Source organism: Littorina saxatilis, linkage group LG11 (genome assembly GCF_037325665.1).
Source record: "Littorina saxatilis isolate snail1 linkage group LG11, US_GU_Lsax_2.0, whole genome shotgun sequence".
Taxonomy (NCBI): Eukaryota; Metazoa; Mollusca; class Gastropoda; order Littorinimorpha; family Littorinidae; genus Littorina; species Littorina saxatilis.
Genome location: NC_090255.1, coordinates 33244744 through 33259743, shown reverse-complemented (window position 1 = coordinate 33259743; position 15000 = coordinate 33244744). Strand labels below are relative to the sequence as shown.

General features: G+C 43.4%; 2 protein-coding genes across 8 annotated transcripts in view; one reads left to right on the top strand and one right to left on the bottom strand.

Moving 5' to 3' along the window:
* LOC138980290 (tetratricopeptide repeat protein 38-like) overlaps positions 1-15000 on the top strand; it is a 203106-nt gene that overhangs the window by 81447 nt on the left and 106659 nt on the right. The gene's annotated exons all lie outside the window — the stretch shown is intronic.
* The window catches only part of LOC138980277 (glycoprotein-N-acetylgalactosamine 3-beta-galactosyltransferase 1-like), a 20588-nt gene that overhangs the window by 1095 nt on the left and 4493 nt on the right, over positions 1-15000 (bottom strand). For 6 of the 7 annotated variants that reach the window (XM_070353129.1, XM_070353134.1, XM_070353135.1 and 3 more), the window contains 3 exons: positions 13987-14097; positions 10909-11175; positions 1-367 (listed from right to left, as the gene is read on the bottom strand). The exon at positions 1-367 is cut by the window's left edge and continues 1095 nt beyond it. In XM_070353129.1, the coding sequence (XP_070209230.1) occupies positions 239-367; positions 10909-11175; positions 13987-14097 (507 nt within the window). In that variant the 3' untranslated portion in view covers positions 1-238. Of the gene's footprint in view, positions 368-5947; positions 6431-10908; positions 11176-13986; positions 14098-15000 lie in introns of those variants that run through there. The other variant, XM_070353136.1, reaches the window with a different exon arrangement.

Genomic DNA, 15000 nt, shown 5'->3' with positions numbered 1-15000 from the left:
TGTAAGCTTTGTAAAGTTGTCGCCATTTTAAGACTCGCTCCTTGTAAGACCTGATTTTCTAAGATTTGTGAAGGCCTTCTAAGGAAGGTTCCACTTCTTCTTCTTCTTCTGCGTTCGTGGGCTGAAACTCCCACGTACACTCGTGTTTTTGCTCGCGTGGATTTTTACGTGTATGACCGTTTTTACCCCGCCATTTAGGCAGCCATACGCCGCGTTCGGAGGAGGAGGTTCCACTGCATCAGGTTGATGTAAATTTATGATTGATGCCGTAAGGTCTGATGTGGTAGAGAAAGAAGTGCATCATTCGCATCTCCTCTGGGTTGATGTAGTGAAAGGAGATAGGAAACTCGTTGATCGCGTGTTCGCCCTGTGGACACAAATTGCAAAGAGTCACATAATGAACATGAAAAATAAAACGTGAGTCGTACGTGCACGTAAGCAAAGGTTAATGTGTGAATTCAAGTTCGCACGCACACACACACACACACACACACACACACACACACACGCACGCGCGCGCGCGCAGACACGCATCCTCGTATGAACACACGTAAGCACGTACGCACACACGCGCGCACATACAAGGATGTTGATAGGGTTTGTTTTCTTTGGCCTCATTTGCCCAAATTGCCAAAACAGTTTCAGCATTTGTCGAAATTTGTTGACAGTTTTTTGGACACACCTTTTTTCCAACGTTAGATCATTTTTACAAGTGTTGCCAAAATTGCAACAGAGTTTTGGGCGATTTAAATAACATTTCGGCAAATCGGCGACTACTTTTTTTTTATTTTTTTTAATTCTCTTTTTGTGCATTTTTTTTTTTTTACATGAATATGCTGTACATTACAGGACATCACCTAACCGAAAGGACAGAATCATATAACAGAAAAGCACACTTGGACAATTACAACATACATGGGGTGGGAAGATGGAATGGGGAGGGGGGGATGTTCAGTGGTTTGGTGGTCGCATTATCAAAAGGTTTTAAGAACGAAACAACCTAAGGGTTACATCAAAACGTGCATATACAGGCGCCAATCCTTGTAGAATTTATCTACTGTATTATTCACAACTGCGTTATACTTTTCACAAATAAATCTTTGCTTAAAGTTTCTACTAAATGTCTGAAAATGAGGGGTCTTTTTGTTCATTTTGGAAATATATACATGGTGTTTGGCACAGATTAATAACACATCAAAAGCTTTATCGGTGACTACATTGTTCGCCACTCCAAGAAGAACCAGTTCTTTAGACAGTTTTAAATTGTCGCAATGGGTGCAGTTCGCCTTTAGCCAATTTACAAATTCTATCCAAAAAGTCTGCACTTTATCACACTCCCAAAACATATGTAAAAGGGTTTCTTCATTTCTACCACAAAATGTACACAATGACGTATCCACAATTTTTCGCAAAAATAGAAACCTTTCTGTGGGCAAAATTCTGTACAATAATCGGTACTGGAACCATCTCAGACAAGTGTCATTTGTTGTTTTAAAAACATGTTGAAAAATAGCCTTCTTATCTAACAAACAGTCTAAAGATTCAGACCATTTTTCGATACATTTTGGGACCGTAGTATGTTCAATCAGTTTTTTGTAAATAAGTTGTGTCTTACCTTTACAAATACATTTCCACACAATGGGCTCTGTCATAATAAAATGTTTATCAAATTCTAAGCCGATTTTTCTCTGATATTTCTTAACAGCCTGGATTACACCTTGATACAATACAAAATCGCCTCGCACATTTGGATATTTGATTTTAAACGCATTATAGGATAAGTATCCATTTTGTCCCAAAATATGACCAATCTGAGCTATTCCATTGTCGATCCAATTTTGAATGTACACTGTCTTTTTATCTCTCCGAATATTAACATTATAATGTAAACATTCTGATACAAAATCGTTAAAGGTTATAGGGTCACATTTTCCATGTAGTTTCTTATAATGTTTAAAAACATTGGTCCAAAATGGGTTTTCCATTCTCTGCATCAAAACATTTGCAAATTCCTCTCCTCTCATATTAATTGTTGTAACAGATGGACATGCTTTAAACAATAGTCTTGATATTAATCCAGTAAGACCATCAACTCTTTTTAACCAAACAATTTTTAGAGATGACAGAAAACTTTTCACGTCAATCATCTTTAATCCTCCATCTTCATAGGGTTGGGTAACCGTAGTTCTTTTAATTTTATCTCTTTTTCCATCCCAAAGAAATTTGAAAAAAATATTATTTAACTCCATCATAAACTGTTCGTCTGGATCAGGTAAATTAGTAAACAAATGTGTCAATTTGGAAATAGCCAAGGTTTTTAGGACTGTTATTTTACCAAAGGGTGTCAGGTTCCTTCTGGTCCATGAATTCAGAAGTTTTTGAATTTCCTTTAACTTATTTCTATAGTTAAGAAAAACAACCTCGGATACATTCACCGAAAAAATAACGCCAAGTGCTCTAAAATTATCCGGGTTCCAGGTAAAATTCATATCAGGCAAAAATCTTCTTTTGCAAAACTTTAGAGGTCCTAACCTGTTATGGAGTGGTATAGCCCGGTTTTTAGACAATCATAAATGCCTCTACACAACTCTATAAATTTAGTATTTGTTTACAGACTTGAATGTAATCTGAATAGTTGTCCGCTACCGTAGCTTACAAGGCACAAGCGCACACGCACTCCCACACGCAAAAACCTGGTGTTAAATGGATCTTGACACTGCCAAGACTAATTATTATTAGTTTACAAAGCTTTTTACATCACAAAATCATTTCCGGCTTCGACCAGTACCCTAGGCCGACAACACCGCAAGAAACTCTACAGTCCAAGACGCAGACACCTTTTGGCTCAAACAAAGCAGCTTAACAGGTAAGACGAATAGGTATTCTACTGTACGTTACCCTACTGCCATCTTTCGGCTTTCAAGATGTTGGTATGGCTGTAAGTCCTTCAGACGACTGACAAGGATGCACCAGTCCTCACGACACCGCGACCATTGCTTGACGTAGTCCTTGATCCTTCCAGTTCGTCTCGGCGGCTAACTGTAGAACCCTGCCAGCTCTCCATGCCATGGTCATGTACATCAAGCCGCAGTTGACTGGTTCAGTTCAGCCTCCGTCGATGAAAACCCCCCAGTTGGAACACTCAAAAGAGTGTAAAGCCAACATTTAGTACAGTCGCCGGCCTGGCATGAATATGAAAATGGAAGATATCACGTAGACTGATAGGGAAAGTTCGTCAGTCTTCATCCTTCTTCAGTCAGATACCTAAAACAGGAGCCCGTCTGCTAACGTGTTACGAAAAACATGAGTCGAGCTTGGCTCCTTGACGGCGACTGATTTTACAAAGTCGTTCTTGCTATGACATTGCCAGTGAGCTGTCGCCTGCATTACTTGCACGTGAAAAACCTTGTCAGTTACACAAAGGTTCAACTGCGGTCAACGCGACGGTATGCAGCCTATAGCCCTTTCCAATGTCTGACCATCGCTATAGTCTATTCTATTTACAACAATACACATTACCCCAGATACGAGTAAACCGCTTCGTAACATCACCCCCTTTCCTCAAAAGAAAATGAATTGTTGATAAAACGATGAAATTTTCTGAATCTCGATCAGAGATTATCCAAAAAGTCAAAAGAATTATATACAGGGGTCATGTTCAGAAGCTGTGTACAAAACAATATCATGAATGAAACAGCAAGCGACAACAATCATCCTCAACCCAGTCTAGACAAGATGTCTGCCTCCAGATTGTCAGTACCACAGATTGGCATGACCGAGAACTGGTATTCCTGCAACGCCAACGCCCACCTCATCAACCTACTGTTTGTGGTCTTGCTGCGTTGCAAATACGTCAACGGTCTGTGGTCAGTCTCTACGACAAAGTACCTGCCTGTCAGATAGCGTGAGAACTTATCTATCGCCCATACCAAAGCTAGACATTCCCGTTCTATCGCTGAGTACCTTGTTTCTCTGTCCAAGAGTTTCCTGCTAGCGTACATCACTGGGTGGATATGACCTTCATCATCTGTTTGCATCAACACCCCAGCAATGCCTGTTCCTGACGCATCTGTTCTGACCGTGAACGGTCTGTCAAAGTCAGGAAGAGCTACCGCAGGCTGTTCTGACAATCTCTGTTTGACGGTCTGAAATGCTGTCTCACACTGGTCAGTCCACTGGACCTTTGCTGGTTTGTTTTTCTTTGTGAGTTCAGTCAAAGGAACCATGAGCTGACTGAAACCTGGAATGTACCTTCTATAGTACCCTGCAAGTCCCACCAACGCCCGCACCTGTCTCTTTGTTCTAGGTGTCTCTAGCTTCAAGATCTTGGTGACCTTCTTGTCCACAGGCCTCATCTTTCCCATCCCTATCATGTGACCTAGGAACTCGATCTCTTGGAAGCCTACTTCCACCTTCGTTGGTCTTGCAGTCAAGCCAAACTCACCTAGCCTCGTCAAAAGCTTGTCTAGCGACTTCAGGTGTTCCTCCCAGCCTACGCTTGACACCAGAATGTCGTCAAAGAAGCTGACGCTCCCACATTCTGCTAGTTTCAGCTGTCTCATCATACGCGCAAAGGAACTTGGAGCTGTGGCCAATCCAAACGGCATTTTCAAAAATTGGAAAAGGCCTTGGGATGTACGGAAACTAGTCTTGTGCTTGTCCTGGGGGTCTAAAGGAATTTGCCAATACCCCTTCGCAAGATCTATTTTGGTGAAAAAGTTTTTGTCCCTCAAACTCACAAACAAACTTTCCGGGTCTGGTATCGGTTCTGAATCAAAGATAGTGACCTTGTTAAGGCCACGAAAGTCTATGCAAAAGCGAACCGATCCATCAGGCTTCTTCACCAAAACAATCGGCGAACTGTATGGAGACTGTGATGGTTCTATGATCCCCAAATCTAGCATCTTCTTCACCTCATCCTCGATGACTTTCTCTGTATCGAACGGCATGGGATACTGTCTCTGATTGACAACGATGTCACCGTTACGAACTGAGTGCTGTATAGTATGAACTGTACCTGGCAAATCAGTCATAATCTTCGCATGCTTGTTGATCACTGACTTCACTTGCTCAAGTCTCTCTGGTTCTAAGTCAGGGTTGTAATGAACATCCTCTACAGTCTCTGTCTGCATAGTGGGTACCACACGAACGTCAATGTTCTGCACATCCTCGTCAGGCTCTAACACTGATCCCATGATCACTGAAACTGCAGTGCTATTCTGCTTATCTCCCTGTGCTCGCCTTTCATACTTCTTGAGCATGTTGATGTGGAACATCTTCTCCTGCCCCCTTGCTAGTTCTATGACGTAATCACAAACCCCCTTCTTCTGCACTACTTTGAAAGGCCCTTTCCATTTCAAAAGAAGCTTAGAATTGTCCGAAGGCAACAAGACGAGAACCTCATCTCCAACAACAAGTGACCTGGGCTTGCTTCTCTTGTCATAGCGACCTTTAGCTTTTCCTGCAGAATCGATTAAATTCTCCTGCGCCAAAGCCATCATCTCACTCAAGGTCTCTTTCAAATCAGTGACAAACTGATGAACAATCTTTGGCTCGCTTGAACCATCCGAACCTGTCCATGTTTCAAATAGAACGCACGACGGACCTCTCGGTGTTCTACCAAACATCAACTCAAACGGTGAGTAACCGGTTGCTGTTTGCGGAATTTCCCGGTAAGCGAACAAAGCTGCCGGTAAATACCGATCCCAATAGTGTTTGTTTGTTTGACCCTTTAGCAGTATTGTTTTCTATCTCAAGGCACGTCCCTTATTGGGCGCCATTTGTTATGGAGTGGTATAGCCCGGTTTTTAGACAATCATAAATGCCTCTACACAACTCTATAAATTTAGTATTTGTTTACAGACTTGAATGTAATCTGAATAGTTGTCCGCTACCGTAGCTTACAAGGCACAAGCGCACACGCACTCCCACACGCAAAAACCTGGTGTTAAATGGATCTTGACACTGCCAAGACTAATTATTATTAGTTTACAAAGCTTTTTACATCACAAAATCATTTCCGGCTTCGACCAGTACCCTAGGCCGACAACACCGCAAGAAACTCTACAGTCCAAGACGCAGACACCTTTTGGCTCAAACAAAGCAGCTTAACAGGTAAGACGAATAGGTATTCTACTGTACGTTACCCTACTGCCATCTTTCGGCTTTCAAGATGTTGGTATGGCTGTAAGTCCTTCAGACGACTGACAAGGATGCACCAGTCCTCACGACACCGCGACCATTGCTTGACGTAGTCCTTGATCCTTCCAGTTCGTCTCGGCGGCTAACTGTAGAACCCTGCCAGCTCTCCATGCCATGGTCATGTACATCAAGCCGCAGTTGACTGGTTCAGTTCAGCCTCCGTCGATGAAACCCTCCAGTTGGAAACACTCAAAAGAGTGTAAAGCCAACATTTAGTACAGTCGCCGGCCTGGCATGAATATGAAAATGGAAGATATCACGTAGACTGATAGGGAAAGTTCGTCAGTCTTCATCCTTCTTCAGTCAGATACCTAAAACAGGAGCCCGTCTGCTAACGTGTTACGAAAAACATGAGTCGAGCTTGGCTCCTTGACGGCGACTGATTTTACAAAGTCGTTCTTGCTATGACATTGCCAGTGAGCTGTCGCCTGCATTACTTGCACGTGAAAAACCTTGTCAGTTACACAAAGGTTCAACTGCGGTCAACGCGACGGTATGCAGCCTATAGCCCTTTCCAATGTCTGACCATCGCTATAGTCTATTCTATTTACAACAATACACATTACCCCAGATACGAGTAAACCGCTTCGTAACATAACCAAACTACAATTGTTTTATCATAGTTCATTCTCAGACCTGACAGTGATGCAAAATGTTGTAACACTTTTATACTTTCGCAAAAAGATTGCTCTGTACCATCAAGAAACAGACTGGTATCATCGGCGAATTGTGACAATAAAATATTTTCACCAAGAATATTCATACCACCAATCTTTTTGTTCTGGCGTACCATAAGAGACAATATTTCAGCACAAATCAAAAATAAATAAGGTGACAGCGGATCCCCTTGCCGGGTGCCTCGACCTACATTAAACCATGCTGAATACCGACCATTGACTGAAACACAGGACTTAATGTTGCAATAAAAAGTAAAAATCCATCGTTTCATGTCATTTCCAAAGTTAAATTTGCTCAAAGATTTTTCAATAAATGACCAGGCAACACTGTCGAAAGCCTTTTCAAAGTCGACCATCAAAAGTAGGCCAGGTATATTATGTTTATTTGAGTAGAACAGGGTATCATATATTAATCTGACGTTTTCACCAATATATCTTCCTTTCAAGAAGCCTTTTTGATCATCATGAATCAAGTTTGGCAAAACACGTTTAAACCGTTCTGCAATGCACGTTGATGCAATCTTATAGACCGTATTTAACAGAGTAATTGGTCTCCAATTTTTCAAAAGTGTTTTATTTTTTCCTTCCTTTGGAATACATACTATAACGCCCTGTCTCTGAGTCACTGACATTTCTCCTTTCTCAAATCCACAATTTATAGACCGTAACATAAACTTTCCTAAGTCAGAATAGAAAAACTTAAAGAATTCCGCAGTGTACCCATCTGATCCTGGGCTTTTGTCGTTGTAATCGGCAACTACTAACGCAAAACTACATCGATCCATGCACATGAATAGCATATATAAACAAATAAATAAAAAAGGCTTACTCGACAAGGAAAATATCAGTCTTTAAATATACTCAGTGGTACAGTCGAACCTGTCTTTAGCAACCACCCCCATTAAGGGACCGATCAAAACTGGTCGTGGTAGACAGGTGCTTGCTAAGGAAAGGTGAATCATATACTGTTCAAAAAAAGAAACGCATAGTTGCTACTTGCCAAATTTGTTTTATTTTTCGAAAAAATTAACAGAAAATCCAATATTTAGATTATTTGTTTGAAATTTGGTATGGACACAGTTGAATGCACACACAGTTCATTTGCATCTTCAAATCAATCAGTCAATCAATGCGATTGGGTGCCGAGGCTGTCAAGTCAGTAGGGGGTGTGACTGCCTTGAGCAGCAACAACTGCCCGGCACCTTCTGGGCATGGACTGGATCAGATGCCGGATATCTTGCTGTGGGATGGTGTCCCACTCCTCCTGAAGTGCCTGCAATAGATCGCGGTGATTTGCCGGCGCTTCTTCTCGCCTGCGCACACGTCTGTCCAATTCATCCCAGAGGTGTTCTATCGGGTTCATGTCTGGCGACATGGATGGCCAGGGAAGCACCTGGACATGGTGGTCGGTGAGGAACTGGGTGGTGAGTCGTGCTGTGTGCGGGCGAGCGTTGTCCTGCTGGAATATGGCATCCTGGTCAGCCAGAAGAGGAAGGGCGTGTGGGCGCAGAATTTCCTCCACGTATCGCTGGGCAGTTATGCGCCCTTGGACGTGCACCAGGCTGCTCCTTCCAGCGGTATTGATCGCCCCCCACACCATGACGCCTCCACCACCATGAACGGGTGCCTCATCCACACAGTTGGGCGCGTAACGTTCGTTTACTCTCCGGTAGACCCTCCTCCGACCATCATGTCGCTGGAGCAGGAAGTAGGACTCGTCGCTGAACCACACGTGTCTCCAGTGATTCCGGACGGTCCAGCGAAGGTGCTGGTTGCCCCACTGCACTCGGTTCTGGCGATGGCGGCGGGTGAGGACAGCTCCTCTGTGAGGTCTGCGAGCTCTCAAACCAGCTTCATGCAGGCGGTTCCGCACGGTCTGGTCCGATAATCGGTGTGGCCCGGGGAGAGCCTGGACAGAAGATGAGGCCGACAGGAAACAATTCCGGAGGTGGCGGAGCCGTATGAAGCGGTCGTGAGCAGCAGTTGTCGCCCTTGGTCTTCCCGCTCGTGGCAAGTCAGCAACGGAGCCAGTGGCTTGAAACCTGACCCACAGTCTACTGATGGTGCTCTGGGACACGTGGAAGTGCCTGGCGATTGCACTTTGACTTTGGCCTGCTTGTAAACGACCCAATGCAATTTGGCGGTCTTCTCTGCTCAATCGGGCCATCTTTCGTCGCTGAATTGTCGTCTGATTTCTTTGTGGCGAACAATCCGCTTTTATGGGTTTTGGAAGACATGGTGAGAGCTCAATATTCCCCGAGTTTCACGAGATTACACTGAAGCATGACGAGTGGTCATGCCAAATGAGCAATTTTGACATTGTAGCCACTGATAACGCATGCGTCACGTGCAGAGCTCACTTGTGGCAATGGACGAAAGGTCGACGACCAGATAAACATTTTCTGCAGTTTGGTGGATATCCTTGTAGCCATATAACTAAATTAACCAAATATTACAAGCTATGCGTTTCTTTTTTTGAACAGTATATAAAGAAATGCTCGTAAGAAGGGACCCTTTGGGAGTGTCCGTAACGACCGGGTGGTCGCTATTAAGAGGTGGCCGAAAGCGCAGGTTCGACTGTAGTTTAAAACCGGCACGGTTGGCCTAGTGGTAAGGCGTCCGCCCCGTGATCGGGAGGTCGTGGGTTCGAACCCCGGCCGGGTCATACCTAAGACTTTAAAATTGGCAATCTAGTGGCTGCTCCGCCTGGCGTCTGGCATTATGGGGTTAGTGCTAGGACTGGTTGGTCCGGTGTCAGAATAATGTGACTGGGTGAGACATGAAGCCTGTGCTGCGACTTCTGTCTTGTGTGTGGCGCACGTTATATGTCAAAGCAGCACCGCCCTGATATGGCCCTACGTGGTCGGCTGGGCGTTAAGCAAACAAAACAAGAAATTCCTCCAATAGGAAAAACACCCCCGTTGGTCAAAGGGAAATAACCATTCTCACTGCTCAGGATTGAGCAATTTAGAGTTTATCTCTAAGCCCTTTTGAACTGTTGTGGCTTCTCAAAGAAAGGCCAGTGCATACAAATACACAAAAGCCGCCAGACCACATCACAAACAGAACTGAACAATTCACAGGTGTTGCCCACATAGAGAGAGACTCACACACACACACACACACACACACACACACACACAAACACAGAGAAGCCGTATATATAGAGAGATAGATGACAGTGTATTTTTCGCGTGGCTATAAATTGATTCGACCTTTGCACTTTTACAGTGAGGATAATTTACGGGTCCAATTGACGTTCTGGACACTGCGGTGACCTTCTAAAAATAGTAACAGAACGCCGGGAATATCCGAAGATGCCCCCTCCTACTGTAGTGCACCATACGAAGGAAGGGAGGTAAACGCTGAAAACATGGAGAAGATAAGGAAGAGTTATGCCGTAGTTGATCCCCCCAAAAAACCAAAATCCACCAATAACTCCCTAACCGTGTGTTTGACTGGTCCTAATTTTTGTAAGGACCGTCTCAGGAATGTCTAGAACCTGTTCACCAAGTTTGGTGACGATCGGTCCGTTCATTCTTGAGATCTACTTGCGAACACAAACAAACACACAAACAAACAAACACACAAACAAACAAACACATCGAGTGAAACCTATACACACCCCTATACCGGGGGTGTAACAAACAAACTGTAGTTTAAAGCCTGTCCTTAATACGGCGGAGTCGACTACGCGAAGTGTACTTCTCGAAGCTGGCCGCACGAAGCTTCAGCACTGAGTTTTCGGTTAACAGACTTCTCGAAGCTGGCCGCACGAAGCTTCAGCACTGAGTTTTCGGTTAACAGACTTCTCGAAGCTGGCCGCACGAAGCTTCAGCACTGAGTTTTCGGTGAACAGACTTCTCGAAGCTGGCCGCACGAAGCTTCAGCACTGAGTTTTCGGTGAACAGACTTCTCGAAGCTGGCCGCACGAAGCTTCAGCACTGAGTTTTCGGTTAACAGACTTCGCGGGGTCTTCGCGAAGTCGACTTCGGGCTTTATCAAGAACAGGCTATAGATCTCAACTCACCACTCGTACGACATTGGCATCGTAATTGTGCATCCAGCTAACCCCTTTGATCACGTGTTTCACTGGCTCGTGCGTGTGGAAGCGACTCCTGCCTCTGGAGTCTGTGGAGTTGAGGATTCGAACCTCCAGCTTCTCCAGACAACGGGCGATCTCAACGTCCTCTCCCTTTCCGTCTTCCTTGCACAGCGGGGGGTCTTTGGGCCGCGCGGCCAAACGTGCAAGGGCTTCTTTGCTGAGGACGTAGCCTGCCCCTCCGCTGTTAAAACCCTGATGGACGACAAGAAAGTTAAGATCATCACGAACAATACACAATGACGCCGAAAACTTAAGAAGAATAGAGAAATTCGCGCCGCCAGGCGTGCCAGCATTTATTTGCTCAGCCAGTAACCTGCCCCTCCGCTGTTAAACCCTGATGGAAGACACAAAAAAGTTAAGATTATCACTAAGAATACACAATGACGCCGAAGACTTAAGAAGAATAGAGAAATTCGCGCCGCCAGGATTGCCAGCACTTCTTTGCTCAGCCAGTAACCTGCCCCTCCGCTGTTAAAACCCTGATGGACGACAAGAAAGTTAAGATCATCACGAACAATACACAATGACGCCGAAAACTTAAGAAGAATAGAGAAATTCGCGCCGCCAGGCGTGCCAGCACTTCTTTGCTCAGCCAGTTACCTGCCCCTCCGCTGTTAAAACCCAGATGGAAGACACCAACAAAACGTGTAAGGCGAAATAACAACATTTAGTCAAGCTGTCGAACTCACAGAATGAAACTGAACGCACTGCATTTTTTCACCAAGACCGCATACTCGTAGTTTCGTCAGTCCACCGCTCGTGGCAAAGGCAGTGAAATCGACAAGCCAGAATTGTGCGGTAGTGGTCGCGCTGAGCAGGATAACACGCTTTTCTGTGTCTCTATTCTTTTTAGCGTACTGAGTTTGTTTTTAATCGAAACATATCATATCTATATGTTTTTGGACCGACAAAGAATAAGATGAAATTGTTTCTAAATCGATTTCGGACAATTAATTTTGATCATAATTTCATATTTTTAATTTTCAGAGCTTGTTTGTAATACAAATATAACATATGCATATGTTTTTGGAATCAGAAAATGACGAAGAATAAGATGAAATTGTTTTTGGATCGTTTAAAAAAAAAAGTTAATGACAAGTTTCCGATTTTTAATGATCAAATTCATTAATTTTATTTTAAGCCACCAAGCTGAAATGCAATACCAAAGTCCGGTCTTTGTCGAAGATTGCTTGGCCAAAATTTCAATCAATTTGATTGAAAAATTAGGGTATGACAGTGCCGCTTCAACTTTTACAAAAAGCCGGATATGACGTCATGAAAGGTATTTATCGAAAAAATAAAAACAAACGTCCGGGGATATTATTCCCAGGAACACTCATGTCAAATTTCATAAAGATCGGTCCAGTAGTTTAGTCTGAATCGCTCTACACACACACACACACACACACACACACACACACACACACACACACACACACACACACTCACACACACACATACACCACGACCCTCGTCTCGATTCCCCCTCTATGTTAAAACATTTGTTCAAAACTTGACTAAATGTAAAAAGTTAAGATTATCACTAAGAATACACAATGGCTCCGAAGACTTGAGTAGAATACGCTAGAGAGACGTTCGTGCGGCCAGATACTTGCTTAGCACATAACCTGTCCCTCCGCAGTTCAAACCCTGGTGTATAATGGACGACAAATAAAGTTAAGAATAACACGAAGAATAAGCAACGGCTACTAAGCATAGAAAAGAACATAATATAGTATTACGGAGAAGTTCTCATGGCCAGGCTTGTCAGCACGTGTGTGTGTGTGTGTGTGTGTGTGTGTGTGTGTGTGTTTTAGCGCTTGTATTAAAACACACACACACACACACACACACACACACATACCTAAAGTGTGGATGGTTACCTAAGAGGCGGCACTGGGTGTAGTGCCTTTCTAGTGCACTTGCACTACAACAGCACTGGGTGCAGTACTCGCTCCGGCATCGAAGAATTTTGCACTAAAAAATGCACAAAATTTGACCTATTTCGTCGCCTATAGAGGACGGAAAGAATGTCATTTTGAACATTGTTATGACATTCTTTCCGTCAAAAAAGTCAATTTAACGGTGTTAAATGAAGCGACCATCCACACAATTAGGTTGCCATCCAGAGTTTAGGTTGCCATCCACGTGTGGATGGTTGCCTTATGGTGATTTAGGCAACCAAACCTGTGGAAACGGGGGTACACACACACACACACACACACACACACACACACACACACACACACACACACACACACACACACTTGAACATGTTCGGAGCTTTTGTGGCACGAAGAACATCCCGCTTTCGTCGCAGAGAGCACAACGATCACCATGCAAATATGTAAAATACTGTTTTATCCTACATACGTGAGAGAGACACTCTTGAGATAATAATCGTTCAAATCACACGTGTGTATATCATGTAAATGAGGTCATGTCAAGCAAGTCTGGCTGGGACCTGTTTTTCCACTGCTTATGATGCCAAAGTCACCGAGACAAACGTCATTATAGAAGAAAAAAATTGCGCTCGCTAATTACTCTCGATGAATTTTTAGAACTAACACGTCACGCCACACTTTCAGAGTGACGTTTCTTTACTTTGACGTAATAGATTGCACGAGGCTTCAGAAGAGATCGAGGTTCCAAAACAAGCGTCTTCAATTAACTGCCTCGACTGCAGGACACTTTCAGTAAAATACACGTAAGTACATTATGTAGGATAAACAGAATACTACATAGCTTGCTGTGTCGTACCAGATTTACACTCGTTGCTTTTTCAAATAGTGAACAGCGCGCTTTCGCTCGCAGTTCAATATTTAAAACAACAACTCGTGTAAATCTGGTACGAGACAGCAAGCCATGTAGTATTCTCTATATCCCCGCAATATAATACAAGCCCTTATTTGAGCCCTCGCACCCCTTCACAAAAAGATAAATAAATTAAATTCATATTAAAACATTTTTAAATTTCCCACAATCCCCACCACCTTTGCGTACCTGTTTAACCTCGGGTTTAAAGTGGCGGCCGGTGAAGAAAGGTTCCTTGGTGTCGAAGAATGACAGGAAGTAACGTAAATTCTCCATTATGACGTAAGTGTCGTCATCGGCCTGAAAACATTAATTAAATAAAAGAAGTCATTTGGGGAGAAACATTGGGGTTCTCCCGACCTTATATTTATCAAACGTCAAAAACATGTGAAAGAAAGTCATACTCAAGCAACACCCCTCGTTTCAATTCCCGGTCTGTGTTAACAAATTTAGTACAAATTGACGAAATGTAACAACAACAACAATAGCAACAACTAAAGACAATAATACAGCAACAGAAGCAGCAACATTCAACTTTCAATAGATGCATGGGTTGTAAAAGAGTGAATAGGCCTGCTTTTGTTGAGGCAAACTGTCCACACGTGCTCCTTGTCAACGTCGCCTGTGACTGGTCACGTGGGAACGTTTGCCTCGGTAAAAAGCAAGAGTATTCACTATTCCACAACCCAGATAAACCCGACAGAGTTATGTCCAAAGATCGTCTATTTCGACCAGTGTGGTTTGATTGGGTTACAAAACCAAACGGTGCGTTGAAATGGTTCAACAAAAACAACTAGCTTTTTTTTTTTAAAGGCTTTCCTTAGTTGGGTTAGAAGATGCTTTAGGCCTAAAAAAAAAATAGGTGTGGTTACGGTAACCCGACCTACCCTATTTTAGGGGCCGATCCTATAACTTTTTATTACATTTGTCAAAAAAAAACAAAAAAAAACGAGTGCAAAAAACGCAATGAAAGCGAAAGCGCCCGTGTCGCACACTTATTTCCCTGTCAAGTAGGTTTAATTTGTACACATTAGAAAAAAAAGTTAAAAAAAAAAAAAGTGATTGCCTACCTACCTACCCTATTTTTTGGGGGGCTATGTTACCGTAACCACACCTTTTTTTTGTGTGTGCCTTAGTTGGGTCAGAAGATGCTTTAGTGACGTTTTTCTCCTGAACAATTCTATGCCAAGGATTTCTTGACGC